Source organism: Prionailurus viverrinus, chromosome C1, assembly GCF_022837055.1.
Source record: "Prionailurus viverrinus isolate Anna chromosome C1, UM_Priviv_1.0, whole genome shotgun sequence".
Classification (NCBI taxonomy): domain Eukaryota; kingdom Metazoa; phylum Chordata; class Mammalia; order Carnivora; family Felidae; genus Prionailurus; species Prionailurus viverrinus.
The window spans coordinates 196,838,389-196,866,050 of NC_062568.1; the positions used below are offsets into that span (position 1 = coordinate 196,838,389).

At 48.8% G+C, this 27,662-nt stretch overlaps 1 protein-coding gene across 9 annotated transcripts; it reads left to right on the plus strand.

The window, feature by feature from the left end:
- The first annotated feature begins 369 nt into the window (after positions 1–369).
- CNR2 (cannabinoid receptor 2) lies at positions 370–27,306 on the plus strand. 9 transcript variants are annotated; one of them, XM_047873044.1, is made up of 6 exons: positions 378–538; positions 1,019–1,131; positions 14,743–14,856; positions 16,473–16,688; positions 23,546–24,003; positions 24,094–27,306. In XM_047873044.1, the coding sequence occupies exons 5-6, from the start codon at positions 23,977–23,979 to the stop codon at positions 25,219–25,221; spliced, it is 1,155 nt and encodes a 384-aa protein (XP_047729000.1). In that variant the 5' UTR covers positions 378–538; positions 1,019–1,131; positions 14,743–14,856; positions 16,473–16,688; positions 23,546–23,976; the 3' UTR covers positions 25,222–27,306. The 9 variants fall into 9 exon arrangements, 8 of the variants coding, with proteins under 8 accessions (XP_047729000.1, XP_047728999.1, XP_047729007.1 ...); XM_047873043.1 differs by lacking the exon at positions 14,743–14,856; XR_007155106.1 differs by lacking the exons at positions 14,743–14,856; positions 23,546–24,003; positions 24,094–27,306 and adding an exon at positions 16,854–17,189 and having other exon boundaries at positions 370–538.
- Positions 27,307–27,662: the final 356 nt, after the last annotated feature.

The following is a 27,662-nucleotide window of genomic DNA, read 5'->3' on the forward strand; positions in this document are numbered from 1 at the left end:
CCCCATACCAGCACCCTTCACCCATTTGTGTTATCTGGCGGGTGCCGACGGGCATTGGATTTCAAAGCTCTGATCTGACAGGCAAGAGGGATTGATTGGAACGGAATGTCCTTTGAGGTGATCTGTGTAAGGCTGGTGCATTATCTCCATTTTGCAGATGAAAAAAAAAACTAAGGTTTGGGAAGGTTAAAGCGAATTGCTCAAGGTCATGAACGCGATGTTGGATTAGAACCCAAGTCCCTTGGCTCCAGGGCCTACACCTGTGCCCTACGCTGGCCCGAGTTCCTTGTGAGAAACAGCTCAGCTACAGGGACAAGAATGCTGTGGCAGTGGGGTCCCAGAGGGGAAGTGGTGACAGGGACGGAAGGCCAGGCCTCCCCACACTCACTCATCTGTGAGAAAGAGCGAAAGCAAGTGAAAGCTGTTTGGGGTGGCTGTTCAACAGGGGCTCTGACTGGGACCCAGACCCACCACCTAGACACGACTGCCAGGACTCCTCAGCGCCCAGCAGGATCAGGGAGCTCAGCCACAGATCACCGTGAGTAGCTGTCTGCAGCTGTTTTCTTTGGGGCCTCTTCCTCATTTCGGAAAACTGTGTTCTGTGGGGCGCCGGTGGCCTAGCGGTTAGTTAGTATATAGCTGCCTTCCAGAAAACCTGTGCTCTTACTTCACCCCTTCCCTCCAGGGATCTAAGGAGCTGGGAGGGGGAGGACTGCCTGGGGCCGGGAAACTGCTGCCGTGTGAGGGGAACTCCTGAGGTTTTTGAGGACCAGTCACAGGAAGGCTCAGGGCTGGTGCCGCCCTCCCCTTTGGACAGGACCACCAAGGTCAGGACAGAAGGAGACACTCACCGACACACAGAGAGCCTTACTGCATGCAGGGCTTGACTTAGTTAACCCTCGCATCTGTCTGCAGTCAGGACTGTTATCCCTCCCCGCCCCACAGATGGGGGGAAGTGACTTACCTAATGTCACATTCAGTGAGACACTGGCTTGAACTCAGACTCTCTGCTCCACAGTCACCCTTTCACCACCGGGGTGTCCTGCCTTACAAGGTCAGGCCTAATGAGCAGACAGTGGGCCCAGAAAGAACCCCAATAGATCGGCTGGAAGAGGCCTTAGAGGTCATCTGGTGAGTACAGGGCCCCTCTGCTGGATGGGGGGCTGGGGGGGGGCAAGGCTGAGGCTCAGGGAGCACAGCTTCCCCGTCTGGGGCAGTTCCGCAGCGTTAGAGCCACACTAGACTCAGGAGGCCAGGGGTCCGCTCCATGGAGGTTCCATTTAGCAGGACAGTCGTGTTTACGAGTGTGCCCTGGGCCAGCACCCAGGTGAATCTCAGCACTGGTAGGTAACCCCACGGCCTCAGGAAAATCGGTCCCCTTCCTTCCCACGCGGCTCCCTCTTCTGCAAATGTTGGGCCCGATGCCAGCACTCGTGGGCCTGTGGTGAGGGCGGGCTGGATGATGCTGACGCCAGGCGGGTACCTGGGTCAGCAAATGACTACAGTGGAGAGACTCTGATCTTCATCCATCGGCTCTTGCTATGGAGTAGAGATAAGGACGTCATGGCTGCAGGCTGTTTTTCTCTCCAACGGGTGGCAGGTAGATGCCTTGAGGACGCAAAGGCCAGGACTAGGGCAGAGGAGGGGCCGTGGAGGAATCCGGGGAGTCCCCGGGAGTCAGCACCCTAACGACTCTGGCCCTAGCATTAATTTCTACCAATGAAGCATGTCCTTTACCTTTGGGAGGGCTAAGACCATGTGGTTAAGGTGGGCAAAGTGGGAGCACGGCCCAGCCGAGCAGAGCCCTCCAGTGTATCTCTTCTGTTCCCTCCTCATCTTGGTGCACCTGTTAATCTTACTTACCCTGTGCTCTCAAACGTGCACAGAATGTTCTTTTATTCATTCTTATTAAAGCATGTTCAGTAGGACTCCGAGCTCTCACCCTACTGAGCTGGTCAGCGATGGGGTCTCGGTGTGTAGCGAGTTTCTCTCACCTTCCAGCAATGCACATGGCGTCCTAGGGTCTCATACAGAGCACAGAACGAGGGAGCCGCCCGGCCTTGGTGCCACCCTGGTTCCTCCTGTGATAGATGCCCATTGTCCAAAGGGGTTTGATTTCCCTGAAGTCCAGCCCTGTCCACTTCCCTGGCAGGCCTGGAGTCCAGATTCTTTGCCAGGATTTGAAACCACTGTGCTTTGGATTCATCTTCAGGGTGAGCCACCCAGTAACTTCCCCCAGAGGCCCCACCATCTCCCCAAGACAGCAGAGCCCAGGATGTCAACACTCAAGGGACCCGTGACCTCTGGTCCCTTCTTAGCCCAGGGCCATCTGTCCTGTGTCCTTGGCTTTGGGTCACAGATGTAGGCTCTTCTCCCCACCCTCCTGGGACACCCACTTAACCGCACCGCACTCAGATTTTCACAAAGGACAGGAAGAAAGTCTGTCTTCAGACAGCTTCTGCTTTCTACCCCAACCCCTGCAAAAAGGCCCTGAGCCAGGAGAAACCAAGGATACTCTTTGAAGGGAGACAGGCAGCCTGTGAGACAAGGCTCACAGGCAATGGTGACTCATTAAAGGTTGACCTTGAATTCAAGGCCAAGGAAGAGTGTCAAGTCCAGCTCTCTGGGCTCCAAAGCCTGTGCTATCAATCGCTGAATCCTGTGGAAGACACAAGTCCCCCTCACCAATGAGTCAGATGGCCTCGGGGGAGTCACATCACCTTTCTAACCTACAGTTTCTCCAACTCCAAAAATGAAGCAAAGCCTTACCAATCTGCCGCAAAGGGGAGCCCCTTTCCTTAAGTTAACATTTAGTGAGAGTTCACTACCTGCTGGAACTCTGCCAGCACGGCTGCCTCACCTTGTCCAGTGCTCACGACAGCCTGTGAGGGAGACACAGGCTCTCACCACCCACATCTGAGAGGTGAGAAACTAAAGCTCACCCAGGACTAAGACCTAGCCCAAGGTCACACAGCGGGTGGCACACGGCAAAGCGGGGACTCAAACCTGGGTCTGTCTGAAGCCAGAACCGGCTGCACTGTAGTGAGACCCAAAGAGAACAGGTGTGGAGAGTACCTTGCGAGCACTGAGGTGTCATGCAGGCTTGAAGAACCATCAGCCCTCTTCCAGCCGAGCTCGGAAAAGGAAATTGAAGACCATAATTCCCTCTTCCCTCCATCTCCTGAGGAAAGATAGGGTCCACAGAACATGGGGTGTATCCTGCCCCACCCCCATCCAGGGGAGACCCCCCAAATGCCAAGGAAAGAAAATGGCAGAGAAAGGCAGATCATCAATAGGGTAGATCAGAAGGGGAGGAGGCCCCCAGTGTCATTAAAGCCAAGCTTGGGGGAGGGTGCCTGGGTGGCTCCGTCGGTTAAGCGCCCGACTTCGGCTCAGGTCAGGATCTGGCGGTTTGTGTGTTCGAGCCCCGTGTGGGGCTCTGTGCTGACAGCTCGGAGCCTGGAGCCCGCTTCGGATTCTGTGTCTCTCCGTCTCTCGGCCCCTCCCCTGCTCATGCTCTGTGTCTCTCTGTCTCTCAATAATAAATAAACATTAAAAAAACATTTTTTTTTAAAGCCAAGCTTGGGAAGGAAGGCTGCTGAGGTCCCATCCAAATCAGAAGAATGTTGGGGAGACCTCCGGACAGAAGTGGGTTGGGCTGAGTGTCCTATGGGCTTTGCTGCCTCCCTTCTCCTCCCCCCACCTGCTCCTACCCCTCCAGAGGAGGCCCCCAATCTTCTGTTCGCACAGTGAGTCAGAGGCAGCCCCTCCCACTACAGCTACCACCCCCTCCTCCGCCCTCCTCTCCCTGGGGGGTTGGGGCCACCCCAAAGTTCCTCCGAGAACCACAGCTGCGTTCACGGTGTTGCCTCTGCTGGACAGTGAATCGTCCTCTGTGGGTCTCCGTGGATCTGCCTGGGTCCTGGGAAATCTGACGGAGCTGAGGGGGGGGGGGGGTGGGAGCCTGCTGAGAACCGGGCGGGGGTGCAGGGTGTCTCACGGACCTTCTCGAAGACTTCACACGAGTCCTATCTTAATAATATCCACTTGGCAGATGAGGTCACCAAGGCCCAGTCAGAGCGGGCAAACGGTAGAGACCAGAGTCAAGCTCAGCTCCGTGTTTCCATTCCTTTCCACGAGGTTTTCCCAACAAGGAGGAAGGTATTCCAGAAGGTTCACACACTAGAAGTTCATGGTGCTTGGTTCCATTTTTTAAAAAAATTAGCGAATAATTATTTTTGCTATTTAGAAGATTGTTTTTATTCAGACTGAGAGCTTCTTAAAATAAAAAGAATCAAAAGCAGAAGTCAGTGGTGATCAAATGAATGATAACCTAATGAATTCCCACCCCGGATGTTTCTTCTTTGGCGACTAGAGTGGCTTTAGCTGATATATATGGTTTTACCCTGGTCTTATTCTTAATTGTTTATTATTTAATTTGCACCCTTATTGAACCAATGATCAAAGACAGGATGCAAAAGGAACTCTGATGTCAAAAACACAAGGAAATAAGAAGGAAAATAATACCTCCTCTGAAAATTTGCCTCAAGATTCATAAGTTGTGTTTATCTGATCAAGTTTCTTACAAAACATTTCAGGGAAGTTCTTATGCTTCTCCACATTTCAAGATTGTTAAAAAGAGAAAATAGCGTGTTCTTTCTTCTCCTGTGTTGGGCATAAAGGCGATCCACACTTGCCAGGCAAATGCAGAGAGAGGCTTGCAAATAGGGACCTCAGATTATTTTCTCTTGCCTGTGACAAACACGAGATTCTTTTTAAAAAGGTACAAACTAGGGGCACCTGGGTGGCTCAGTGGGTAAGTGTCCAGCTTCTGCTCAGGTCATGAGCTCATGGTTGTGGGTTCGAGTTCTGCGTCGGGCTCTGTGCTGACAGCTCAGAGCCAGGAGCCTACTTCAGATTCTGTGTCTCCCTCGCTCTCTGCCCCTCACGCTCTGTCTCTGTCTCTGTCTCCCTCAAAAATAAACATCAAAAAAGTAATAAAATTTTAAAAAATAACAAAATAAAGCCATGAGGGATTTAAAAAAAATTTTTTAAGTACAAATTGGCTATTTAAGCATTGAATGCAAGAATTCAAACCCTCAGGGTACTTGGGTGGCTCAGTCGTTAAGCATCCAACTTCAAACTCAGGTTATGATCTCCCTGTTCTTGAGTTGAAGCCCCGTGTCGGACCCTGTGCTAACAGCTCAGAGCCTGGAGCTCTGGATTCTGTGTGTGTGTGCTCTCTCTCTGCCCCTGTTTCCCCCCCCTCCTCAAAAATAAATCAACATTAGAAAAATAAAAAAAATAAAAAAAAGAATTCAAACCCTCAGGTCATGAAAGTGATTCCCATCCTCTTGTTACATTGCAGCCTATTGTAATGTCCATTTGGTCCCAATATATATATATATTTTTTAAAGGACGGTGTTATTGGAACCTGGGACTTTTCAACGTTTTTTATTTTATTTTTGGGACAGAGAGAGACAGAGCACGAACGGGGGAGGGGCAGAGAGAGAGGGAGACACAGAATTGGAAACAGGCTCCAGGCTCTGAGCCATCAGCCCAGAGCCCGACGCGGGGCTCGAACTCCTGGACCGCGAGATCGTGACCTGGCTGAAGTCGGACGCTTAACCGACTGCGCCACCCAGGCGCCCCATTTGGTCCCAATATTAACATTCCCTCAAAATGTGTTCACTAACCAGGCATCTTCTTCTGTTGTGACTGCAAAGCAGAAAGGAGCATACATGCCCCTTGGAAGGTGGGGAGAAGTCAAAAGTTATCTTCACACATCATGCATATAATTTAAAGGGTTTAAAATAAACCTTAGGGAAAATCCTGAAATGATACACGTATTGAAAATACTACGTTTAACTTAAAATCGCTTCCTTTTTCACAAGCCATACACGATTACAAAATGGCTCAAATAATTCCTATTGGGGTTTCTAACATTATATATTACAGTGAAACAGCTCCCAAGTCGGAAGAGATTGGAGATTATTCTAGTCTGACGCCCTCACTCTGTTTTATTTTACTCTTTCAGTTTTGGCCATGACCCTTAGATAACCTGGCACACAGACAGACGACCTTAATTGAGGGTAGAGTAAGGTACTGAGCTATGCATCTGCTACATGCCCCCTGCCCCATATACTCCTCACAACAGCCCTGAGTACTTTCATTATCCCCATTTTACAGATGAGGACACTGAGGCTCAGGGAGGTGAGGCAATCTGCCCAAGACACAACGGACCTAATAAGAGGCAGAATCAGAACTCACAACCGTGACTTGGGGCGGCCTCTTAAACCTCTGTCTGTAGGGGCGCCTGGGTGGCTCAGTGGGTTAAGCGTCTGACTCTTGATGTCGGCTCAGGTCATGAGCTCACGGTTTGTGAGATCGAGGCCCATGTTGGGCTCTGTGCTGACAGCACAGAGCTTGCTTGTAAATTTCCTTCTTATTCTCAGTCGATCCTTTTCTGTTGACCACCTCTCCTTCCGGAAGCAGGAGATGGAACTCCAGGCCTCCTTGCGAGTTGGTGTACCGAGGGAATCAGTGTGCTGGGTCTGATCCCAAATTCTAGGCCAGAAGTGGTGACATGCTTTCGTCCTCACTGCCCCAGGGCCCAAAGCAAACAGCGCCACCGGGGCACATTAATTCGCTCTGTAGAAAGCAGTGGGTGGAGTGTGCGTGAGGGTCACCTCCCCAGATGTCTGGCCCATCTCTGGCTTCTCCGCATCTCTCCATGGCCTGACTGCCCACAGCAGGTTTCATTCATTCATCAGCCTGCATCCAGCTGTCCCCGCGGCCCTCTAGCCACTTTGTCACCCCAGATGTTAGGGGCCCAAAGTCTTATGAATCAGCCCCTCTGCTGATGCCAGTTTCCTCGATTATGAAATGGGAACGCTACCAGTCCCCTCGTTGGCTTGTCGTGCAGAATATATGAATTACTGCGCAAAGGGCATAGAATGGTCTGGCACACAGTATACAGTAAGCGCTCATTCAGTGTTACTTTCCATTATTGTCGTGATCACCACTGTGTTCCATGGCTCTGTCGCCCCACCGCTCCCAGCTCCGTCTGGAGAACTGGTCTGAATTGCAACCCCCACGGTGCAACTAGAAACAACCAGAATCAAGGTTGGGGCAGGGACCACACCCTTTGGGATCTGGGCAAGCCAGGAAGAAGCAGAGGAACCTGGGGGAAGCTGCAGGTGATTCAGAATATCCACCACTTAATTAGCCCTTGCCTACTCTCTGCTGTATACAGAAGCCACCACGAAAAGTCCCCATCATCACACCTCTCTGCCCCCTGGTTATAAGGCCTTGTTTGCCCTATAAGCACTTCATGGTCAGAAGGGGTGACCAGCCGCTATACACACACGCACACACACACACACACACACTTCCCAATGACCAATGACCAAGCTTCGCCCTCAGGGTCAGGGAGATCCATGCACTGTTATCAGTCATGCAGACTTTAACGTGACTGAGTTTCCAAAATTTTCTGTAGCAGGTTTTCTTTGAAAGAGAGGTATAGGCCTTTTGTAAATCCCTGTTACAGAGATAAAGGTAAAAGGCAGGGAATCAGAGTAACGGGCCCTGAATCACAGGGGGGCTCCCTGCTAGGGCAAAACTAAGACACCTGTCATCAGACACCCCATCCTGAGACCCTGAACCCTGGGATCTGGTAAAGCAGGAAACAGGGGACCTTATGCTACTTCCAGAATTTCAAGAAGCGCCCCCGCCCCCTCCTCAGAAAGGACAGAGGTCCTCAGGAGAAAGCTGCAGGGACCCACTGAGCAACTGGGAGGAGAGGTCCCATGATTACGGGCCAAGCCTGGGTTTGAATTGGGCTCTGCCCTTTCGTATGACCTCAGGCAAGTCACCTCGTGTCTGTCTGCAAGAGGGAACCGATGATAATAGTACCGTCCTTCCCTGATTATCGTGCAGATTAACTGAGTTCGCACGCGAAGCCAAGCTTGGCGCACAGGAAGCTGTTAGCATTTAGGTTCGATCCCCTAAGACCCCACCCTCTCCTGCACATTTCAGCAGGGCAGGGGAATCTCCTAAAGGCTTGTCCTAAGTGCTCTTGTCGAAGATCCTTTGAGAATCACTTCTGAAACATCAAGCCCGGCATGTTCTTCCTGCTGATATACATTCCATCAGCCCCTTTTCCCTCCCTATACATTTTTAAAAAATGTTTTTCCTTATTTTTGAGAGAAAGAGAGATAGAGTGTGAATGGAGGAGGGGCAGAGAGAGAGGGAGACACAGAATCCGAAGCAGGCTCCAAGCTCTGAGCTGTCAGCACAGAGCCCGACGTGGGGCTCGAACTCACAAACCTGAGATCAGGACCTGAGCCGAAGTCGGCCCCTTAACTGACTGAGCTACCCAGGCGCCCCTCTGTAAATAGATCAGTTGTGTCCCCTTTGAAAATCACCCTCCTTGAGGATTTTCACAAGCGTCAGAGAGAAGCCCTTCAGCCGATTCATTCGGAAAACATATAATTGGGCAGCTACCGTGTGCCAGGCACTTGAGACACAGCAGTGAACAAAACAGACGATGAACACCTGCTCTCTTGGAGCTGAGATTCTACCGCCCTCGCAGCTAAGGGTGGTGCTAGAGGCCCTGGTTGGAGCAAAGAGTCCAAAGAGGAAAGGATGAAAAGGAGAGGGAAGAGATTGTCACCCCGAGTGCGTCCCTCCCGCGGACAGGGTCCGCCACGCGCGTAGCCACCCAAACCGGAGTTCTGACTCTGCCACCTGCAAGTCGTGTGACCTGGGGCAGATCCATCCAGCTGGGCCCCAGCACCGTCATCTTAAAATAGGGAAAATAAGACAATCCACCCACAAGTGCAGTTCGCAGGATAAAGGAAACAATGCAGGTAAAAAGCCTCTTGGAGAGCCTGCCACAAAGGAAGTAGTAAAGGGTGGTGACAAATTCATTTTCCTCACATACTTTAACCACAATGACCTATGACAATAGGCTGAATGCAGAAGCAGAGATGAGAATCCGGCTGCCAGATAATTAAGAGACTTCCTTTCGCCCAAAACTATTTTCATTAAAAATAGGCTATTTCTGGGGCGCCTGGGTGGCTCCGTCGGTTAAGCGTCCGACTTCGGCTCAGGTCATGAGCTCACGGTCCGTGAGTTCGAGCCCCGGGTCGGCCTCTGTGCTGACAGCTCGGAGCCTGGAGCCTGCTTCGGATTCTGTGTCTCCCTCTCTCTCTGACCCTCCCCTGTTCATGCTCTGTCTCTCTCTGTCCCAAAAATAAATAAACGTTAAAAAATTAAAAAAAAAAATAGTCTATTTCTAGGGGCACCTGGGTGGCTCAGTCAGTTGAGCGTCCAACTTTGGCAGAGATCATGACCTCGTAGTTTGTGGGTTCGAGCCCCACATCTGGCTCGCTGCTATCAGCCTGTCAGCGCAGAGCCTGCTTCAGATCCCCTGTCCCCCGCCTCTTAGGTCCCCTCCCCGCTTATGCTCTCCCCCAAATAAATAAATATTTTTAAAAAATAGGTTATTGCTATTAACATGTAATATAGTTTCACTAAACATATTTTTTAAGTTGCCAGGTTTATTTTCTAATACAGTAAAGAGTGAGAGATGTAACCTACATCAATGAAAGCCCTCTAGGGTCTGGTGATTTTTTTAAGATAGTAAAGGGGTGCAGAGAGCCCAGAGTTTGAGATCTGCTGCTCCAGGCTTTCCTAAGCTGACTTTCTCATGCCCAGCTCTTCTGCAAGTGAACAACAACCCCCCTGCCCCATGTGGTTAATTGCACAACTTCAAGTTGGAAAGAAGGACCCTTTGAGATGTCATCGAAAACCCCTTCCTGGTACAGATGGGCACACTGAGAAGAAGACTGTTTTGCCTGAGGTTACCCGGCCATCATTTCCACCCCAAGCTGGAACCAGAAGCCTGTCTCCTTGGCCCAGGGCTCTTGTCCCAGTTGCAGGCTGGCAGGTGCTGACTGCTTTACCCCAGCCTGGTTAATAATCCATCAGGCTCCCGGCACATCCTCAGCTTCCGGTTCACTCAATTCCTAACATCCTGAATGGAAACAGGATCTTCTCCCTCTGCAACCCTAACACTGTCCCACTCTCCATCCTGCCTCTCAACTGCTCTGTTCTCCTAGACCCCCCTCCACCAGCCCAAGGGCAAGACAGAAATGACATTGTCACTCGGTGTCACTTAGCAAAGAATTTGGGGAAGTGAGGAGAAAACTGTAATTTGTACACATATTGTGTGTGTGTGTACATATATACATAGTCTCTACTATATATATATATATATTATAGATAGATAGATAGATAGAATCTGCCATCCACGGAGGGCTTACTGTGTGCCAGGCACTGTATTAAGCATGATGCTGTCTCAATTAATTCTCGTGCTTCACCACCACCGGTGAAGTATGTACTATTTGTTATTCCCATTTTATGGATGAGGAAACAGAGGAAAAGAAGTGAATGAAGCGACATTTTTAGTGTTTATTTTTGAGAAAGACAGCGTGAGGGGGGAGGGGCAGAGACTGGGAGTGGGTTGGGGGGGGACAAAGAATCCGAAGCGAGCTCTGCCTTGACAGCTCAAAAACCCATGAACCGGGAGATCATGACCTAAGCCAAAGTCGGACCCTGAACCGACTGAGACACCCGAGCACCCCCAGAAGTGACTTTATCTGAGGGCACAAAGCTAACACTTGGCTGTGCCAGTTCTGGAAGTCGGGTCTGTCTGACTCCAAAGCCCCAAGAACCTGACTGGCAAATCCTTGGGGGTGAGGAGGTCAGGACTCCATCCGGTTGGCGGGGATAAGACTAAAATCTAGATCAGCTAATGTAAGCAAGGGAGGCATTGCTGAATGAAATTGGTCCAAAAAGGAAAAAGCCAGAAAGAGAAACGATGCAATTTGCCCCTGGGGCTAAAGGACAAAGATCGCCTATTTGCTGTTGTTAGGGCCCCTCGCCCCCGGGGCAAGGTCATGCATTGGATCCTGTCCCTTTACCAACCTGACTTTGTCGGAGCACTGGGGCTCAAGTCCTAGCTTTGCCTGGCACTTGCTGTGAACTTTGGGTAAGTGACTTGCCCTCTCTGCATCCATTTGCTCAAGACATGCTACCTGCTTCAGATACGATCGTGAGCCCTCCCCACTGTGCAAACTGTCAAATATGATATGGATGTGGGCACCATTGGTTCATTCTCTGAAAGGGAAGTTGCAGGAACATAAGGTAGTTGAAAAAAAGGAAGAAAAGATCTGAAAAGACTCAACCATCCTGTCCCGTGGGAAGATTTCAGATCAGTCAGTTAATTACCAAGAATTAAGGAACAGAAACCAACAGGACGGGAGCCTGCGTCTTCAGAGGAATGAACGCGTGCCTGGTGCCCCCAGCACGTTTCTTACATCCATCCCTGGACCCCGCTTTCCTCATCTGGAAAATGTGGAAAATAATTACACCAGCCTTGCAGGGTTGTTTTGAGGTTTCAGTGAGATAATGTGTGGAGGGCGCTAGTACAATGCCAAGCCCTGGTCATCATTATCCTTCGATCTTCTCCTCAGATGGCAGCACTGGGGACAGGGAGGGAAAGTGACTTCTCCATAGCACCAACTGGTGCCAGAGCCAGGCTCAAACCCTGAGCATCCGCGGCTCAGCGTGAGACCCTTTTCTTTCCGCCACATCACACACCAACACGCTATAGTCCATTCAGGCCCCCACGCGACTGCTTGTTTTAAATCGTTACTTAATCCGCACGTCAAGAATGCAGGTAGTAGGGGCGCCTGGGTGGCGCAGTCGGTTAAGCGTCCGACTTCAGCTCAGGTCACGATCTCGCCGTCCGTGAGTTCGAGCCCCTCGTCAGGCTCTGGGCTGATGGCTCGGAGCCTGGAGCCTGTTTCCGATTCTGTGTCTCCCTCTCTCTCTCTGCCCCTCCCCCGTTCATGCTCTGCCTCTCTCTGTCCCAAAAATAAATAAACGTTGGAAAAAAAAAATTAAAAAAAAAAAAAAAAAGAATGCAGGTAGTAATAGTTTCCCCAGTCACAGATGAAGAAACTGAGGCTCGGAGAGTTTGAGTAACTCGCCCTCAGGTCACACAGCCCACCAATGGCAGAGCTGGGATTTGAAGCCGGCAATGTTTCATTCCAAAGCTTTGGCCCTTTAACCTTTGCTACCGTGGAAAGAGGCCTCAGACACCATTTAGCTTAATTCCTCCCAGGAGGGAGGCTGGAGACGATACAGAAAGACGAGGAAGGAAGGTCCAGGGAGAACAAGTGTCCAGACAGCAGGTAGTGATCCCACAGGCCCCTGGTGGGAGCGATGAGCAGCGAGTGGACAGCAGACAGGACGGAAACTTCCAGCCCCACAGGGCAGACTCATGGGGAGTGAGATTTTTTTGCCAACCGTTAGATGTTTGAGAAAGGCCTTCATGGTGATCCTTTGTGCCAATTCTATAAATTAAAAATCCTTCCCTTAAAGAACTGGAGGAGGTCTATCTTATGAATTAGGGCAGTGGAAATAAAAGCAAAGCATTAGAAACCACTAAAAGAGAGAAGAAATGAATCAGGAACCAACCTTGAATGAACCAGGACTGCAGGCTTGCATCGTGTTTAGCTCTGAACCTCCTGGCAGCGGAGGGAAAAGAAAATACAAAGTCTCTCTGAAGAAGCCTGCTTTTTTCCCAATAGGACATTTGTTCGTTCATTCATTCAACGTGTTGATTTTAAAATATTTAAGTGCCTACTTTATGCCAGGCCTTGTGCTCAAGTGCTGGAAATCCCAGGAAAAGTGTATGAAAGAAATCAGTTTGAGGCGCCTGGGTGGCTCAGTCAGTTAAGCGTCGGACTCCTGATTTCAGCTCAGGCCATGATCCCAGGGTTGGGGGACCCAGTCCGGCTTCAGGCTCTGCTCTGAGTATGCAGCCTGCTTGGGCTTCTTTCTGTCTCTTCCTCTGTCCCTCTCCCCTCTTGCTCGTTCTCTCTCTCCCTCTCAAATTAAAAAAAAAAATTAATTAAAAAAAATAGAAGAAATCGGTCTGCGCAGCCCTTTGTATCCCTTCCCTAGGACAATTTCCATATTTTGCCTCACATCCATAAGCTTCTCCTAGGGCTTATATCACTGGAGAGATTTCCTTTTAGTTTTTTTTTAATGTTTATTTATTTTTGAGAGAGAGAGAGAGAGAGAGACAGAGAGACAGAGCACAAGCAGGGGAGGGGAAGAGAGAGAGCAAGACACAGAATCCAAAGCAGGCTCCAGGATCTGAGCTGTCAACACAGAGCCCGATGCAGGGCTCGAACTCACAGATTGTGAGATCATGACCTGAGCCAAAGTCAGACGCTTAACCCACTGAGCCACCCAGGCGTCCACATCACTGGAGAGATTTTTAAGTTCCTTCACTCACAATCTGTCCCACCTCCTCTGGGATGACTACCGTAGCGGTCTATTTACAAGGTCAAAAAGAGCCTGGACAGTTGGCAACCTTTTAGTTCACTTTCTGCCTTAGACCTGCTGTTTGTGGTTCCCATCTCTTTCTAGAAGGCTGGTTCCCTGGATAAAGGGCACTAGGGTGAGGCTCAGGATGAGGGGGAATCGGGGCCGATGGGCACTGTCTGTCATGGCTTGGGAACAGGGGGTGGTGGCTCGGGGCCACCTAATTGTCTTGCTTACCTGGGCTGAGTTCCACCTCCATGAGGGCTGCTGAGCCTAGCTCAGAACCCCTCATTACAAGAACTTCGTTTCATTGTAAAGGGAACTAAAATACAAAGATGTCTTCCCTCCCTGACCCCCAGATTCAACTCTCAAAACTAGAAGCTCACAATCCAGGAAGCAAGAGGAGACAAATATTACTGATACAAATAACAGAAGGTAGATGGTGATCCATACAGCAGGACTCAATGAGTTTCAACCACCTGGAAGGGTTACAGGAAACCAGAGAATGCTTCCTGGAGAAGGTGGCCTTGCTGCAGGACCTGAAAAAAATAGATAAGATTTGGGTAAAGGACACTAGCCTACAGCCCCAAATCCCAGAGAACTTCCTTGCAACTTGCAGCCAAGGGCTATCAAGCACAGAAGGGAAGTGGGAGAAGAAATGTGGAAGGAAGGCCCCGTGACTCCCTTCCTACAGCTGGACATAGCGCCAAGAGCCCAGACTGCTGGGAAGCAGGCCAAGAAGGTCATGTGGGTCAAACAGGGTTTTAAAAATGTGATGGTTTGGCCTTCATGGTGATAAAGTGTCAGCTAAGAACGAGCAGAGATCTTTCTATTTGCCTCAGCTCTCAGAGGAAGGTCAGACAAGCCTTGAGCACAGAATCCTGTAAGAATTCTAACTCAACTGAGTTCTTTCCTGCCTTTTATTGGACACGTACTGTCAGCCAGGCATAGCACCATGAATTTAGGAAACTTCGGTTACTTAATCGGTACAGCAATGCCATGTGGGTGGTATTTCTCACCGGTTCACAGCTGGATGAAACAGAGGGGAGGTAACTTGCCCAGTGTCACACAGCCCACGAAATGGAGAGCTGGGTTCGAATCCAAGGAGGTCTGGGATTCAACATGGTGAATTTCCAGGAGGAGACCTAAGAAATCACCCACTCTACCCACCTGCTTTAAAGATGCAAAAAGAAAGACCCAGAAAGGAGAAGGGAGCTGCCCAATGACAATCAGTAGCAGAACAGGGACTAGAACCCAGGCCTCCGCACTCCCAGTCAGAGAGACTTGCAATTGTCTCTTGACCGCTCTTGACCTCCAATCTCAGCTTTTCACTTGCAGGTGTAGCAGCGACGTTCAAAGGGTTACTATCCTCGTCCCTGGTGCCCTCAGGCTTTAACGTGGGGGCAGCTGTGACCGTGGAGCTCATTCTTTCACTTCACACTTTCAGTTCAGGTAGGAAACCCCCCCAGAGGCACCCACCCACCACCACCCCCCCCCCACATCCCCCTGCCTGAAGGTTCCCCTCCCAGACACTCAGCATGGGGGCTCTGGGACTGCAGGCCCTGCCAACCCACCACAGCACGGACATGCGTCTGAGAAGAGTGTCAGGCAGTTTGAGGACTTTGACATGTTTCTTAGGTGGGGATAGCACTTGCCTGGTTCTTTTTTTTTTTTTTTTTTTTTAGAGAGAGAGACAGGGAGGCGGGGAGAGGGGCAGAGGGAGAGAGGGAGAGGGAGAATCTCAAGCAGGCTCCACGCTCAGCACAGAGCCCCATGCAGGGCTCGATCCCATGACCCTGGAATCCTGACCGGAGCCAAAATCGAGAGTCAGAGGCTCAACCAACTGAGCCACCCAGGTGTCCCTGGTTGGTTCTCTTTTTAAAAAAAAATTTTTTTTAACGTTTATTCATTTTTAAGAGACAGAGAGAGACAGAGTATGAGCGGGGAAGGGGCAGAGAGAGAGGGAGATACAGAATCCGAAGCAGGCTCCAGGCTCTGAGCTGTCGGCACAGAGCCCGACGCGGGGCTCGAACTCACGAACCGGGAGATCATGCCCTGAGCCAAAGCAGGCCACTTAACCAACTGAGCCACCCAGGAGCCCCAAGGTTGGTTCCTTTTCATCCTGCATTTGTACAGAGTCGGCCACAAAATGGTTCTGTATGACTTGGTGCTTCTTACTATTGGGAACTTCATTGACACAGTGATAAATATATATATATATATATATATATATATATATATATATATATATATGGGGCGCCTGGGTAGCTCAGTCGGTTGAGCGTCCGACTTCGGCTCAGGTCATGACCTACAGTTCGTGTGTTCGAGCCCCGCGTTGGGCTCTGTGCTGACAGCTCGGAGCCTGGAGCCTGCTCCGGATTCTGTGTCTCCCTCTCTCTGCCCCTCCCCTGCTCCTGCTGTCTCTCTCTGTCTCTCAAAAATAAATAAATGCAAAAATAAAAGAAAAATATGAACGCTTTCCCCTAAAAAATGTACAGACATAAAGTCTTACACACACTTTGAAAAGATGGCAACCCCCATCACAGCTCACTGGCTTCAAAAGCTGTGTTGGAGGTCATCAACCAATTGGTTTCTCCAAGGAGAATGGGACAGGTATTGTCACTGCCATTTCATAAATGAGAAAAGGGGATGGGGGGCGCCTGGGAGACTCAGTCGGTGGAGCGGCCGACTCTTGATGACGGCTCAGGTCATGGTCTCACGGGCTCGTGGGCTCGAGCTCTGCACTGACATCGCAGAGCCTGCTTGGGATTCTCTCTCTTCCTCTCTCTCTCTGCCCCTTCCCCTGCCCTCTGTCTCGCTCGCTCTCTCTCAAAATAAGTAAACATTCAAGAAAATAAGTAACCGAGAAAAGGGGCTCAGAAAGTCGAAGGGACTTGCCCAGAGTCACATGATTAGACAAGGCAGAGGTGGAACGTTTCCACCTCTGTCGCTCAGCGCACGCTGGGTCTCTCCCCGTGCCGGGCATTCAGACCAGTCCTCGCCCTGGAAGCAGGCCCGTCCGGGAGCCAGATGCTCTGACTCCAGAAGGTATTTCTATCCCCCCACAGGGAAACCAGACAGGGAGCTGGGCTTCCTGTTGCTTTGTGCATCCTGTTGCCGTCGGATGTTGTCTTGTCAGGCCCTCCCTCCAAGGGCCTGCGTTTCCTGACCTTGCCGAATTTGGACACCACCACAGGTCAGTGGCCACGCCAGACCTGGGGGCAGCACAGAATGCCAGCAGCCACCTCTCTGGCATCCCTCTTCTAGGCTGGACGCTGCGTGAGGTAAGCCATGCTCTGGTGGGAAGGGGACCGTTTTCCCAGGGAAATTCAGGGAGAGGGGAGTTTGGCTGGGGCCGCAGGGTGCAGGGAGGAAGCTTCCAGAAGTGACAGGGTGGGGACATGGGAACCGAGAAAGGTTTGCACTGTCTGTCACTCATTCATGACCAGGGCTGAGAACTCGGCTGGCACCATTTCCTGTCTCAGCTCAGATGTGACTTTGGCGACATTCAGCAAACCGTACGTCTCAGGGAAACACTTCTGTCGGTGGGGTCACCTCTGTGCCTGCAGAACAAGAGTCTTGTCTTGTGATTGGGGGGGATGCGAAGTCTAGTTTCCGACGTTCCTCGGGTTGCCTTGAAGAGAGGCTACCAGTGACGTGAGCTCAGATTTTACCTGACTTACGAATAGGGGTTCCATCAATTATAAAAATTATTCTGCCGTCTTAAAATTTTCGAAGCCCTGGCGGCGCCTGGGTGGCTCAGTCAGATGAGCGTCTGACTTCGGCTCAGGTCATGATCTCAGAGTTCACGAGTTCAAGTCCTGTGTCCGGCTCTGTGCTGACAGCTCAGAGCCCGAAACTGTTTCAGATTCTGTGTCTCCCTCTCTCTCTGCTTTCTTCATCTCGCGCTCTGTCTCTCTCTCAAAAATAAATACAAATTAAAAAAAATTTTTTTAACCTGGATTATGATAAGGGTTAGCGTTTATCACGCTCTCGTGATGTGCCAAGCATGTTATTATTTTTTTTAAGTTTATTTATTTATTTTGGAGAGAGAGAGACGTGGGAAGGGTGGAGAGAGAGAGAGGGAGAGAGAGAGAATCCCAAGCAGGCTCTGCACCATCGGCACAGAGCCCGATGCAGGGCTCGAACTCATGAACTGTGAGATCATGACCTGAGCGGAAACCAAGAGTCCGACGCTCAACTGACTGAGCCACCCAGGCGCCCCCTGGCATGTTATTCTTAAGAACCTCATGGAGTAGGTGAGTTATCCCCATTGGAAGATGCTCAGCAGCAGCAGCAGCAGCAGCAGCACTTTCAGATAGTATATTAATGTACTTAAAGCCTCACAAAACCCATTTTACAGATGAGAAATGGGAAGACTGAGGCATTCGGTATCTTCAACAAGGCCACCCTGCTGGAATTTTAACCTACAGGATGTGCTCCCCTCCCCCTCACATTCTTACTTGGGGTCCACTCCACTTGAGGCAAATGGGGTTCATTCATTAGGGAGTTTTTGAGCACCTACTGTGTAGATGGCAGGCGTTGTGCAAGGCACTAAAAGACCCAGGAATAACGAAAGCCCAGTCCCTGACCTTGCCAAGCTGTGGGACCTCCGCCAAGTGGTTTAACATCTCTGAGCCCACGTTATCTATGCAAGAACAATAACCATAATCTTTATATTGTCAAGTTGTATGAAGTAGACGGTGGCAAATTACTTTGTAGAATTTCAGTCCCGTACAAATGTTGGTTAGTGCGGTTATTCCTCCGGTGGGAGAAAAGCCTAGTGCAGAACTGGTTACAACATAAGCAGAGTAAGACTGGGAGCTTCCAGGGTAACGGGGGATCGAGGAAGCCTTCACTGGGCGAAAGATGAGTCCAGAAGGAAGGAAAAGAAGGAAGGTGAGCCAGAAAAAGGAACCCTGGGGCGAAGGTGTGGGCAGAGGTGCGAGAAAGCAGAGCTATCTGGGAACCAGTGGGGCATCTGGTGGAGCAGCTGAGCCCGATAGGACTGCCAGCCGTGGCTGCTGGGCGCTGTGCCCTGCCCTGCCTGGCCGTCCACATGCAGCACAGCATGCTGGCGTGGGCCAGCGCCATCCCGCGAAGGCTTCATGTGAGCCACATGTCATTTAAAAAATAAGTAAGGGGGCGCCTGGATGGCTCAGTGGGTGGAGCATCCAACTTTGGCTCATGATCTCACAGCTCGTGAGTTCGAGCCCTGCCTCGGGCTCTGTGCTGACAGCTCGGAGCCTGGAACCTGCTTCGGATTCTGTGTTTCCCCCTCTCTCTGCCCCTCCCCTGCTTGCTCTCTCCCTCTCTCTCTCTCTCAAAAACAAACATTAATTTTTTTTTTAAATAAGTAAATAAATAAATAAATAGAAACAGGAGAGTTAAGTAAACAACCTTGTTGCTGTCTCCTCGGTCACACGTGTCGGTGTCCCTCAGGAGCATATTCCCGGGAGAGAAACTGGTGCATTCAAGGGCAGGGGCACATCAACTTTGCCAGATTTTGCCAAACTGCTCTCCACAGTGGTTGTGCCAACTTACACCCCCGTCGCAGTGCTGAAAATTCTTGTTGGTCTGCGCCTTCTCCAACGCTCAGTATCATCAGGTTTAATGTTTTTTTAAGTTTATTTATTTATTTTGAGAGAGAGCGATAGACAGAGAGAGCATGCAAGTGGGGGAAGGGCAGAGAGAGAAAGAGAGAGAGAGAGAGAGAGAGAGAATCCCAAGCTGGCTGCGCACTGTCAGTGCAGAGCAAGTTTCAGGGCTCCATCTCACGAACTGGGGTCGTGACCTGAGCCACCCAGGCGCCCCTCTCAGGTTTAAGTTTTTACCAACCTGATTGGAGCGAAACTGACATTTCTGTGGACGTTATCGAGGTTAAACATCTTTTCAAAGGATCATTGACCAAAAACAATAGCAACAACGTCAACAACAAAGGATCATTGACCATTTCTCTTTCACACCATTATTTTTCTCTCCTTTTTTCTTCAGAAATCTTTCCTGAAGGGGCACCTGGGTGGCTCAGGCAAGGTTAAGTGTCTGACTTCGCCTCAGGTCACGATCTCACGGTTCGGTTCGTGAGTTTGCGCCCCATATAGGGCTCTGTGCTGTCAGCACGGAGCTCACTTGGGATCTTCCTCCCCCTTCTTTCTCTGCCCCTTCCCCACTTGTGCTCTCTCTCTCTCAAAAATAAAAAAATAAAATAAACATTTAAAAAAAATCTTTCCTGAGGGTTGCCTATTTTATCACCTTTTCAAAAAACTAGCCTCAGTCTTTTCCAGTCTCCATTAGTTTCCTATGTAATTAATTTCTGCTCTTCTGATTTCTGTCTTCTGCCTTCTTTGTATTTATGCTGTTGTCCCTTTTCTAATTTTGTGATGGTTAGCACATTTTTTTCCCTTTTCCACTATGAGCATGTGGGGCTATAGATTTCCTTTTCGGTGCTGCTCAGATGCATCCGACGAATTTTAATGTTACAATTCTAAGTATTTTTGGACTCCCTTTATGATTTCTTGACCCAAGAATTATTCAGAAGTGGGTTTTTTTTAACATTTATTTATTTATTTATTTATTTATTTTTTTTTTTTAATTTTTTTTTCCAACGTTTTTATTTATTTTTGGGACAGAGAGAGACAGAGCATGAACGGGGGAGGGGCAGAGAGAGAGGGAGACACAGAATCGGAAACAGGCTCCAGGCTCTGAGCCATCAGCCCAGAGCCTGACGCGGGGCTCGAACTCACGGACCGCGAGATCGTGACCTGGCTGAAGTCGGACGCTTAACCGACTGCGCCACCCAGGCGCCCCAAACATTTATTTATTTTTGAGACAGAGAGAGACAGAGCATGAACGGGGGAGGGTCAGAGAGAGAGGGAGACACAGAATCTGAAACAGGCTCCAGGCTCTGAGCTGTCAGCACAGAGCCCGACGCGGGGCTTGAACTCACTAACCGCAAGATCATGACCTGAGCCAAAGTTGGACGCTTTAACCGACTGAGCCACCCAGGCGCCCCTTCAGAAGTGTTTTTGAAGCTTCGTACTATGAAGTTTGTTAGTTATATTTTTTTCAGTTCTTAATAAATTGCACTATGGTCAGAGAACATGGTTTGTATGTTACAGATTATTTTAAATTTGTTAAAATTTACTTTTCACCTAAGACTTATCCAGTTTTGGTAAATTGCTTGAAAACAGTGTGTATTCTCTAATTCTTGGGTGCTGAGTTTCATATATGACTATTTTTTTAATTTTATTTTTAAGTAATCTCTACACCCAAAGTGGGGCTTGAACTCACAACCCTGAGATCAAGAGTCGCATGTACTACCAACTGAGACAGCCAGGTGCCCATCCATATTAACTATTGGATCAAGGTTGTTCATTGAATGTTCAAATATTATACATTCTATTAATTACTATGTTGTCAACTTAATCTATCAATTTCTGAGAAAGGAATGCTAAAGTCAGTCATTATTCAATTTCACTTCACTTCAAGTCCACAATATTTATTGAGTTCCTATTATGTACCAGATACTATTCTAAGACCTTATATGAGTGAACAAAATAGCTCCTTGACCTCATGGAGCTTAAATTCTAGTGGAACAACAGACAATAAAAAATAAAACATAATACATAGATAAGTTATGTAGGGTAAAGTGTATGTTAGAAAGTGATAAGTGATATGGGAAAAAATAAAACATCGAGCAGAGGGAGGGGGACCAGAAGAGCAGGAGGTTGGTGTGAGTTACAGTATTAAATAGAGTGGTAAGAAAGATGTCGCTGAAAAGGTAAAACTCGAGCCAAGACTTGAAGAAGGTGAGCGACTAAGTCAAGCATATATCTAGGGAAAGTGTGCTCAGATAGAGGGAACGGCCAGTGCAAACGTCCTGTGGCAGGAGGTTAGACACCTCAGGCATCCAGTGTGGCTAAAGCTGGTTGACCAAGGAAAGCATGATATTAGAGATAATAGGGCCAGAACACATAAAGCCCTTTAGGCCATTGTAAGTACCTTGGCTCTTACACCAAATGGAATGGGTCCTTATACAAAGTTTCAGACAATGAGTAGCACCCTCTGACATATTTTAAAAGGATCACTCCAGAAGCCCAGTTAGTAAACTATCAAAGTCAACCAGGTAGGAGATGATGCTTGATTTTTAAAATCCTGAAGTAGATCAATGCCTTTACTCACTTCCTAAATAAAGCTTCCACTCTTTCTCTTTCTTGGCTTGTGTTACTGTCATTCACAATTTTGCTTCCATTTTTTCTTTATGCCCTCCAAACTGATCATCAGCATTCTTATTAGTGTCGTACACAAACTGTTGTTTTTATTTACACATACATTTAGCGATTTCTTTGTTCACAGTTCCTTCTTGCCTTCCTATTCTTTCCTCTATGAAAAATTTCTTTCTGGTGATGGCACATCGTTTAAATGTTCTTTCGGTAAAGGTCTGTTACTAGATACGTCTACTTCTATTTATTTATTTTGAGTTGTACTTTAGTTACCTCCCTCCCACCTCTTTCTTCTGGCATCTACTGTTGCTTTTGGAAAATCAGCTTTTAAACTTAATTATGATTCATTTGCAGGTAGTGTGTCCTTTCCCTCTGATTGCTTTTAATTTTTTCTCTGTCTTTGGTGTTCGGAAGTTTAATTATGGTATATGTGAACGTTCAATTAGTTTGTTTTTAAAATTATGCTGGGGGGGGGGGTGCAGGGGAACCTGGGTGGCTCAGTCAGTTAAGCATCCAATTTCGGCTCAGGTGATGACCTCATGGTTTGTGAGTTTGAGCCTAGGGCTCAGTGCTGACAGTGCAGAGCCTGCCTGGGGTTCTCTCTCTCCCTCTCTCTGCCCCTCTCCCACCTGCATGCACGCGCAAAGTCTCTCTCTCTCTCAACATAAATAAATAAACGTTAAAAAAAATACTTATAGCCTGGGTGGCGCAGTCGGTTAAGCATCCGACTTCAGCCAGGTCACGATCTCGCGGTCCGTGAGTTCGAGCCCCGCGTCGGGCTCTGGGCTGATGGCTCAGAGCCTGGAGCCTGTTTCCGATTCTGTGTCTCCCTCTCTCTCTGACCCTCCCCCGTTCATGCTCTGTCTCTCTCTGTCCCAAAAATAAATAAACGTTGAAAAAAAATTTTTCAAAAAAAAAAATACTTATAAAATAAAATAAATAAAATAAAATTCTGCTCAGAGTTCACTGTGATTTCTGAATCTGAGGAGAATTCTGGACAATTCTCCACCATCCGCCTCCCTCTTTGGCCTCCCCAATGCCTACCCTCAATTCTATTTTTCCCTTCTGAAACTCCAATTAGATATATTATAGGACTTTTCATTCAATCCTTCATGCCTCTTAACCTCCCTTTTATCTGTCCCATCTCTTTGTCTCTTTGTGCTACGTTTCAAGAAATCTCTTCAGCTCTACCTTCGGGGTTCAGTGCTTTCCAACGAATCTGTTCTGGTTTTTTTTTTGTTTTGTTTTTTTTTTAATGTTTTTTATTTATTTTTGAGACAGAGAGAGACAGAGCATGAACGGGGGAGGGTCAGAGAGAGAGGGAGACACAGAATCGGAAGCAGGCTCCAGGCTCTGAGCCATCAGCCCAGAGCCCGACGCGGGGCTCGAACTCACGGACGGCGAGATCGTGACCTGAGCCGAAGTCGGACGCTTAACCGACTGAGCCACCCAGGCGCCCTTGTTCTGTTTTTTTAACCTGCCTTTAAGAGTTTCTTTTTTCAAAGACTTTATTTTTCAGTTCCAGAAATTCTACTTGATTCGTTTTTAAATCTGCCTAGACAGTCTCCCATTATGTACTCATGTTTTTGAGCCCTTATTGTTTAATTATAGTAAACATATTCCCAAGAATGACACAAAGTCCTGGGAAGTCTCATTCCACTGTCTGACATTTCTGTTAACTCTTGTCCATAGATTCTTAAGTATTTTGTAATTTTGCATTGTGAGCTCAAATACCATGGGCTTCTCCATGTGGGAATCTTGGATTACCTGGCTAGAAAGTGCATCTCTCTAGAGAAATTTCCAGTCTGCTTTCTAATAATATCTAATGATGTCCCCTATAATATTTGGGAGCCCTGGTTCGGTTTTCCTCAATATTTAGAATACTTACACTAAAAAATGATTCATTATCTGACATTCAGGTTTATCTGGATTCCTATATTTTATCTGGCAACCCTACTGGCGTGAGGCCAAAGACTCATCTTTGTTGTTAAAACTTCAGCATCTTACTTACCGAAACCGACAAACAAAACAAAACCGAACAAAACGCCGATGGAAAAAATCCCCTCCCGCCTTACCACTCTGGATTCCATTTTTTTCTTGGTTTTGATTTCCTCTCAGTTTTTGACGCTTGGAGATTTCTTTTACTTTCAAAGGGAAGTCTCAGGATTGGTCTTTTTGAAGACAAAAGACCCAAAACCTTGCAGGCCCCTTCTGCTTCTTGAATTCCCACATACCTCTCCTAAAGCAAAGCAACCAGTACAGACCTAGTGAGCCAGTGGGATGGAGCCAGGGCAAAATACAGGGGAACAAAACACAAATTTTTTTCAAAAGCTGAAAGGTCTAAATCGCTATGGCAACGCAAGACCCATCCACACAGGTAAAGGGTGTGGCTAGAGCCGGTGATTGTGTGAAGTCGTTATTGTGCTAATTGAAAAAAGACTCATTTCTTCCCCTCATTATACTACAGCAAAGGCTTCTTGGCAAGCCCGGCAGGAGCCAAGGGACCCACCTCATGGAGAGACGCTGGGTGATGGAGGCGGCCAATGGCTGCAAGGACGGCTTGGATTTCAACCCCATGAAAGAGTACATGGTCCTGAACGCTTCCCAGAGGATCGCTATCGCGGTGCTGTGCACCTCCCTGGCCCTGCTAAGCGCCCTGGAGAACCTGGCCGTGCTCTACCTGATCCTGTCCTCCCACCGGCTCCGCAGGAAGCCTTCGTATCTGTTCATTAGCAGCTTGGCTGTGGCTGACTTCCTGGCCAGCGTGATCTTTGCTTGCAACTTTGTCAATTTCCACGTCTTCCACGGCGTGGACTCTCAGGCTGTCTTCCTGCTGAAGATTGGCAGCGTGACCATTACCTTCACAGCCTCTGTAGGCAGCCTACTGCTGACCGCCATTGACCGCTACCTCTGTCTGTGCTACCCACCCACATACAAAGCCCTACTCACCCGTGGGAGGGCGCTGGCAACCCTGGGCATCATGTGGGTCCTCTCAGCATTTGTCTCCTACCTGCCCCTTATGGGATGGACCTGCTGTCCCAGTCCCTGCTCTGAGCTTTTCCCCCTGATTCCCAATAACTATCTGCTGGGCTGGCTCCTGTTCATTGCCTTCCTCTTCTTTGGCATCATCTACACTTACGGGCATGTCCTCTGGAAGGCCCATCAGCATGTAGCCAGCTTGGCTGAACACCAGGACAGGCAGGTGCCAGGAATGGCACGGATGAGGCTGGATGTGAGGTTGGCCAAGACCCTGGGGGTGGTGCTGGCTGTGCTTTTCATCTGCTGGTTCCCGGTGCTGGCCCTCATGGTCTACAGCCTGACCGCCACCCTAAGCGACCAGGTCAAGAAGGTCTTCGCCTTCTGCTCCTTGCTCTGCCTTGTCAACTCCATGGTCAACCCCATTATCTATGCCCTGAGGAGTGGGGAGATCCGCTCCTCTGCCCACCGCTGCCTGGCCCACTGGAGGAAGCATCTGAGGAGACGTGGGCTTGAAGGAAGCAAAGAAGTCCCGAGGTCCTCAGTTACTGAGACAGAGGCTGATGTGAAAATCACCCCGTGGCCAGATTCCAGAGGACTATACTGCTCTGATTGCTGATGAGGCCTCTCACAGTTCAACAAGCTGAGCCAATCATTTCACTCGCTGGAGGAGAGAGAGCGACCTTGACCCTATTGTCTTACTTGAGCCAGCCCCAGGGGCCTGGACACTTACCCCTTTTCACTGATGACTGATGGCACCCACCCTTGGCAGGTAGCCTGGCCACGCCTATTTGCACACAGACTGTTGGAGAGCTAGGCCCTGTGAGGAGTGGCAACGTGGGCAAGAGGCCTGGGCAGGCTCAGTGCTCGTCAGGTTAGGAGAACCTCCCCAACAAGATGGCTTAGTGCTTGCGTCCTCCAGAGACCACAGAGACCGCAGCCAGATGGAGCCTTCAGGCTCAGCAACAAGGGACTTGGAGGACATCTGGGAAGAAGAATGGATTCTTTTCCTGGGATCTCAAAAGTATCGGATGGGATGGCTGGCCAACCCTGTCCTTGCTTAATTGTCAGGGCCTCCTTGGCTCTAAGGCTATGAAAGACCCCACTTTCTGGTCATCCTTTCCTATCGAGGACGAAAAACTTTGATATGATGAGGCTCAAGGGGGTTGATCCACCTCTTTCATAGGTAATTGACAAGCCTCCAGCTCAGGGAATCTTGCTATTAGTGCAATGGCCCCACTTGACATCCTGAGAATCTCCACTCACAGCCACTGTGACCTAGGTCCCGGGGATACAGGGAGGGCTGGCACTGTGCAAGACACAGAATTTTCAGAGCATTTTATTGACCCTGTGAAGTCCTATTTGATGGTTTGGTTCCCCTGGAAGCAAGCAGTGCCCCAATCTAATACAGCTCCAAGAAAAAGAAAGACATTCACTAGGATTTCATAAACTCCCAAATTGTTCTCCGCTGTCCCTCAATTCAGCCCCTTTGTCTCTTCCACACCCCTACGGCAAAAAATAAACAGGGCAAGTGAGAGGAGGGGGAAATTCCCTTCCTATGTGCCAGGCATGGGACTGACATCCCCCAGTCTGTTATCGCCAGCAAGAACACAGCCCCATGCTTCCGAAGATTCCAGGACACCCATATCTTACATATCAGGGAAGCTGCGTTCCTACCAAAGAAGCTTAAAACAGGCAAGAGAAATTGTTGTTGGTGGGGAAGATTACAGAGGCATTCTAATGCAGTTATGTGGGACCACAGACAGAGTAAAAGGCAAGATATTGTTCAAACATGTCTTCGTTTAATGTTTACAAGACAAGGTGTCCACTATTCATTCATTCATTCATTCATTCATGCACCCATCTCACAAACACTTGCCAGGCTTCATGCTAGGTCCCGTGTGCAGCCATAAATGAGACTCTGCCCCCACCTAAAAGGACTTACATTTTACATTCTGGTGGGAAAGACAGCCACTAACGAAGATAATTACTGGTGGCACAATAAAGGAACTCATTAGTCAAGGGAAAGGGACTAACTGAGACAACTTTAGGTTGGTCATAAATGTCAGCTGGTTTTTATTGAGGCTTTACTATGTGCCACACACCAGGATGAGTGCTTTCAAATGAGGTATTTCATTTAGTCCTCATAATAACCTGACCACGAGGGTCTTAAGATCCTTGTTTTATGGATAAGGAACCATCGAAGAGGCAAAATCACTTGCCTGAGGTCACATTGGCGATACGTACCCCAAACTGGGGTTTCCAACCCTTTCCCACTAACCTTTTGGCTTAGTTCAGCCAAATTCTGTCAATGAGGAATAATACTCGATTTCTGTAACATCAGATTGTTGCTCTCTTAACTCACCATTATTTCTCACTGCACTTCATTGTATGTCCTGTGTTAATTTCCGGTAACAATTTTCCACAAACTGAGTGGCTTAAAACAACAGAAATTCATTATTTCACAGTTCCGGAAGCTACAGTCCAAAATCAAGGCATCAGCAGGGCCATGTTCCTTCCAGAGGTTCAAGGACAGTATCCTTCCTGGCTTCTTCCCACTTCTGGGAGTTCCTGATGTTCTTTGGCTTGTGGCAACAGAACTCCAGTCTCTGCCTCCGTCTTCATATGGCCCTCCCCTCCCCACCTCTCCTGGCATCTTCTTTTAAGGACACCAATCACTGAATTAAAGGCACATCCTAATCCAGTATGACTTCATCATAATTTAACAAATGACATCTACAAAGGCTATTTTCAAATAAGGAAACATTCACTGGTTCCGAGTGTACATGAAGTTTGGGGGTGACCATTATTCATTTCAGTACAACCCCCAAGGACAAATCCTACCCCTCTGTTACAGCCCAGATCATGGACTGTGTTAAATGGCAGTCACTGGCTAGTCTCCCCCCATGAGATGAGCTACACGTTCACCTCCTGGTCCCCAGTGCTCCCTGACAACCCAGCATAGAGTCTTAAGAGGGCTGGTCAATACTTGTGGAACTAAACTGCTCCTGAAAACCATTTTGGAAAATCAAACTTTCTTTTAACCCAGATGCCTATCTT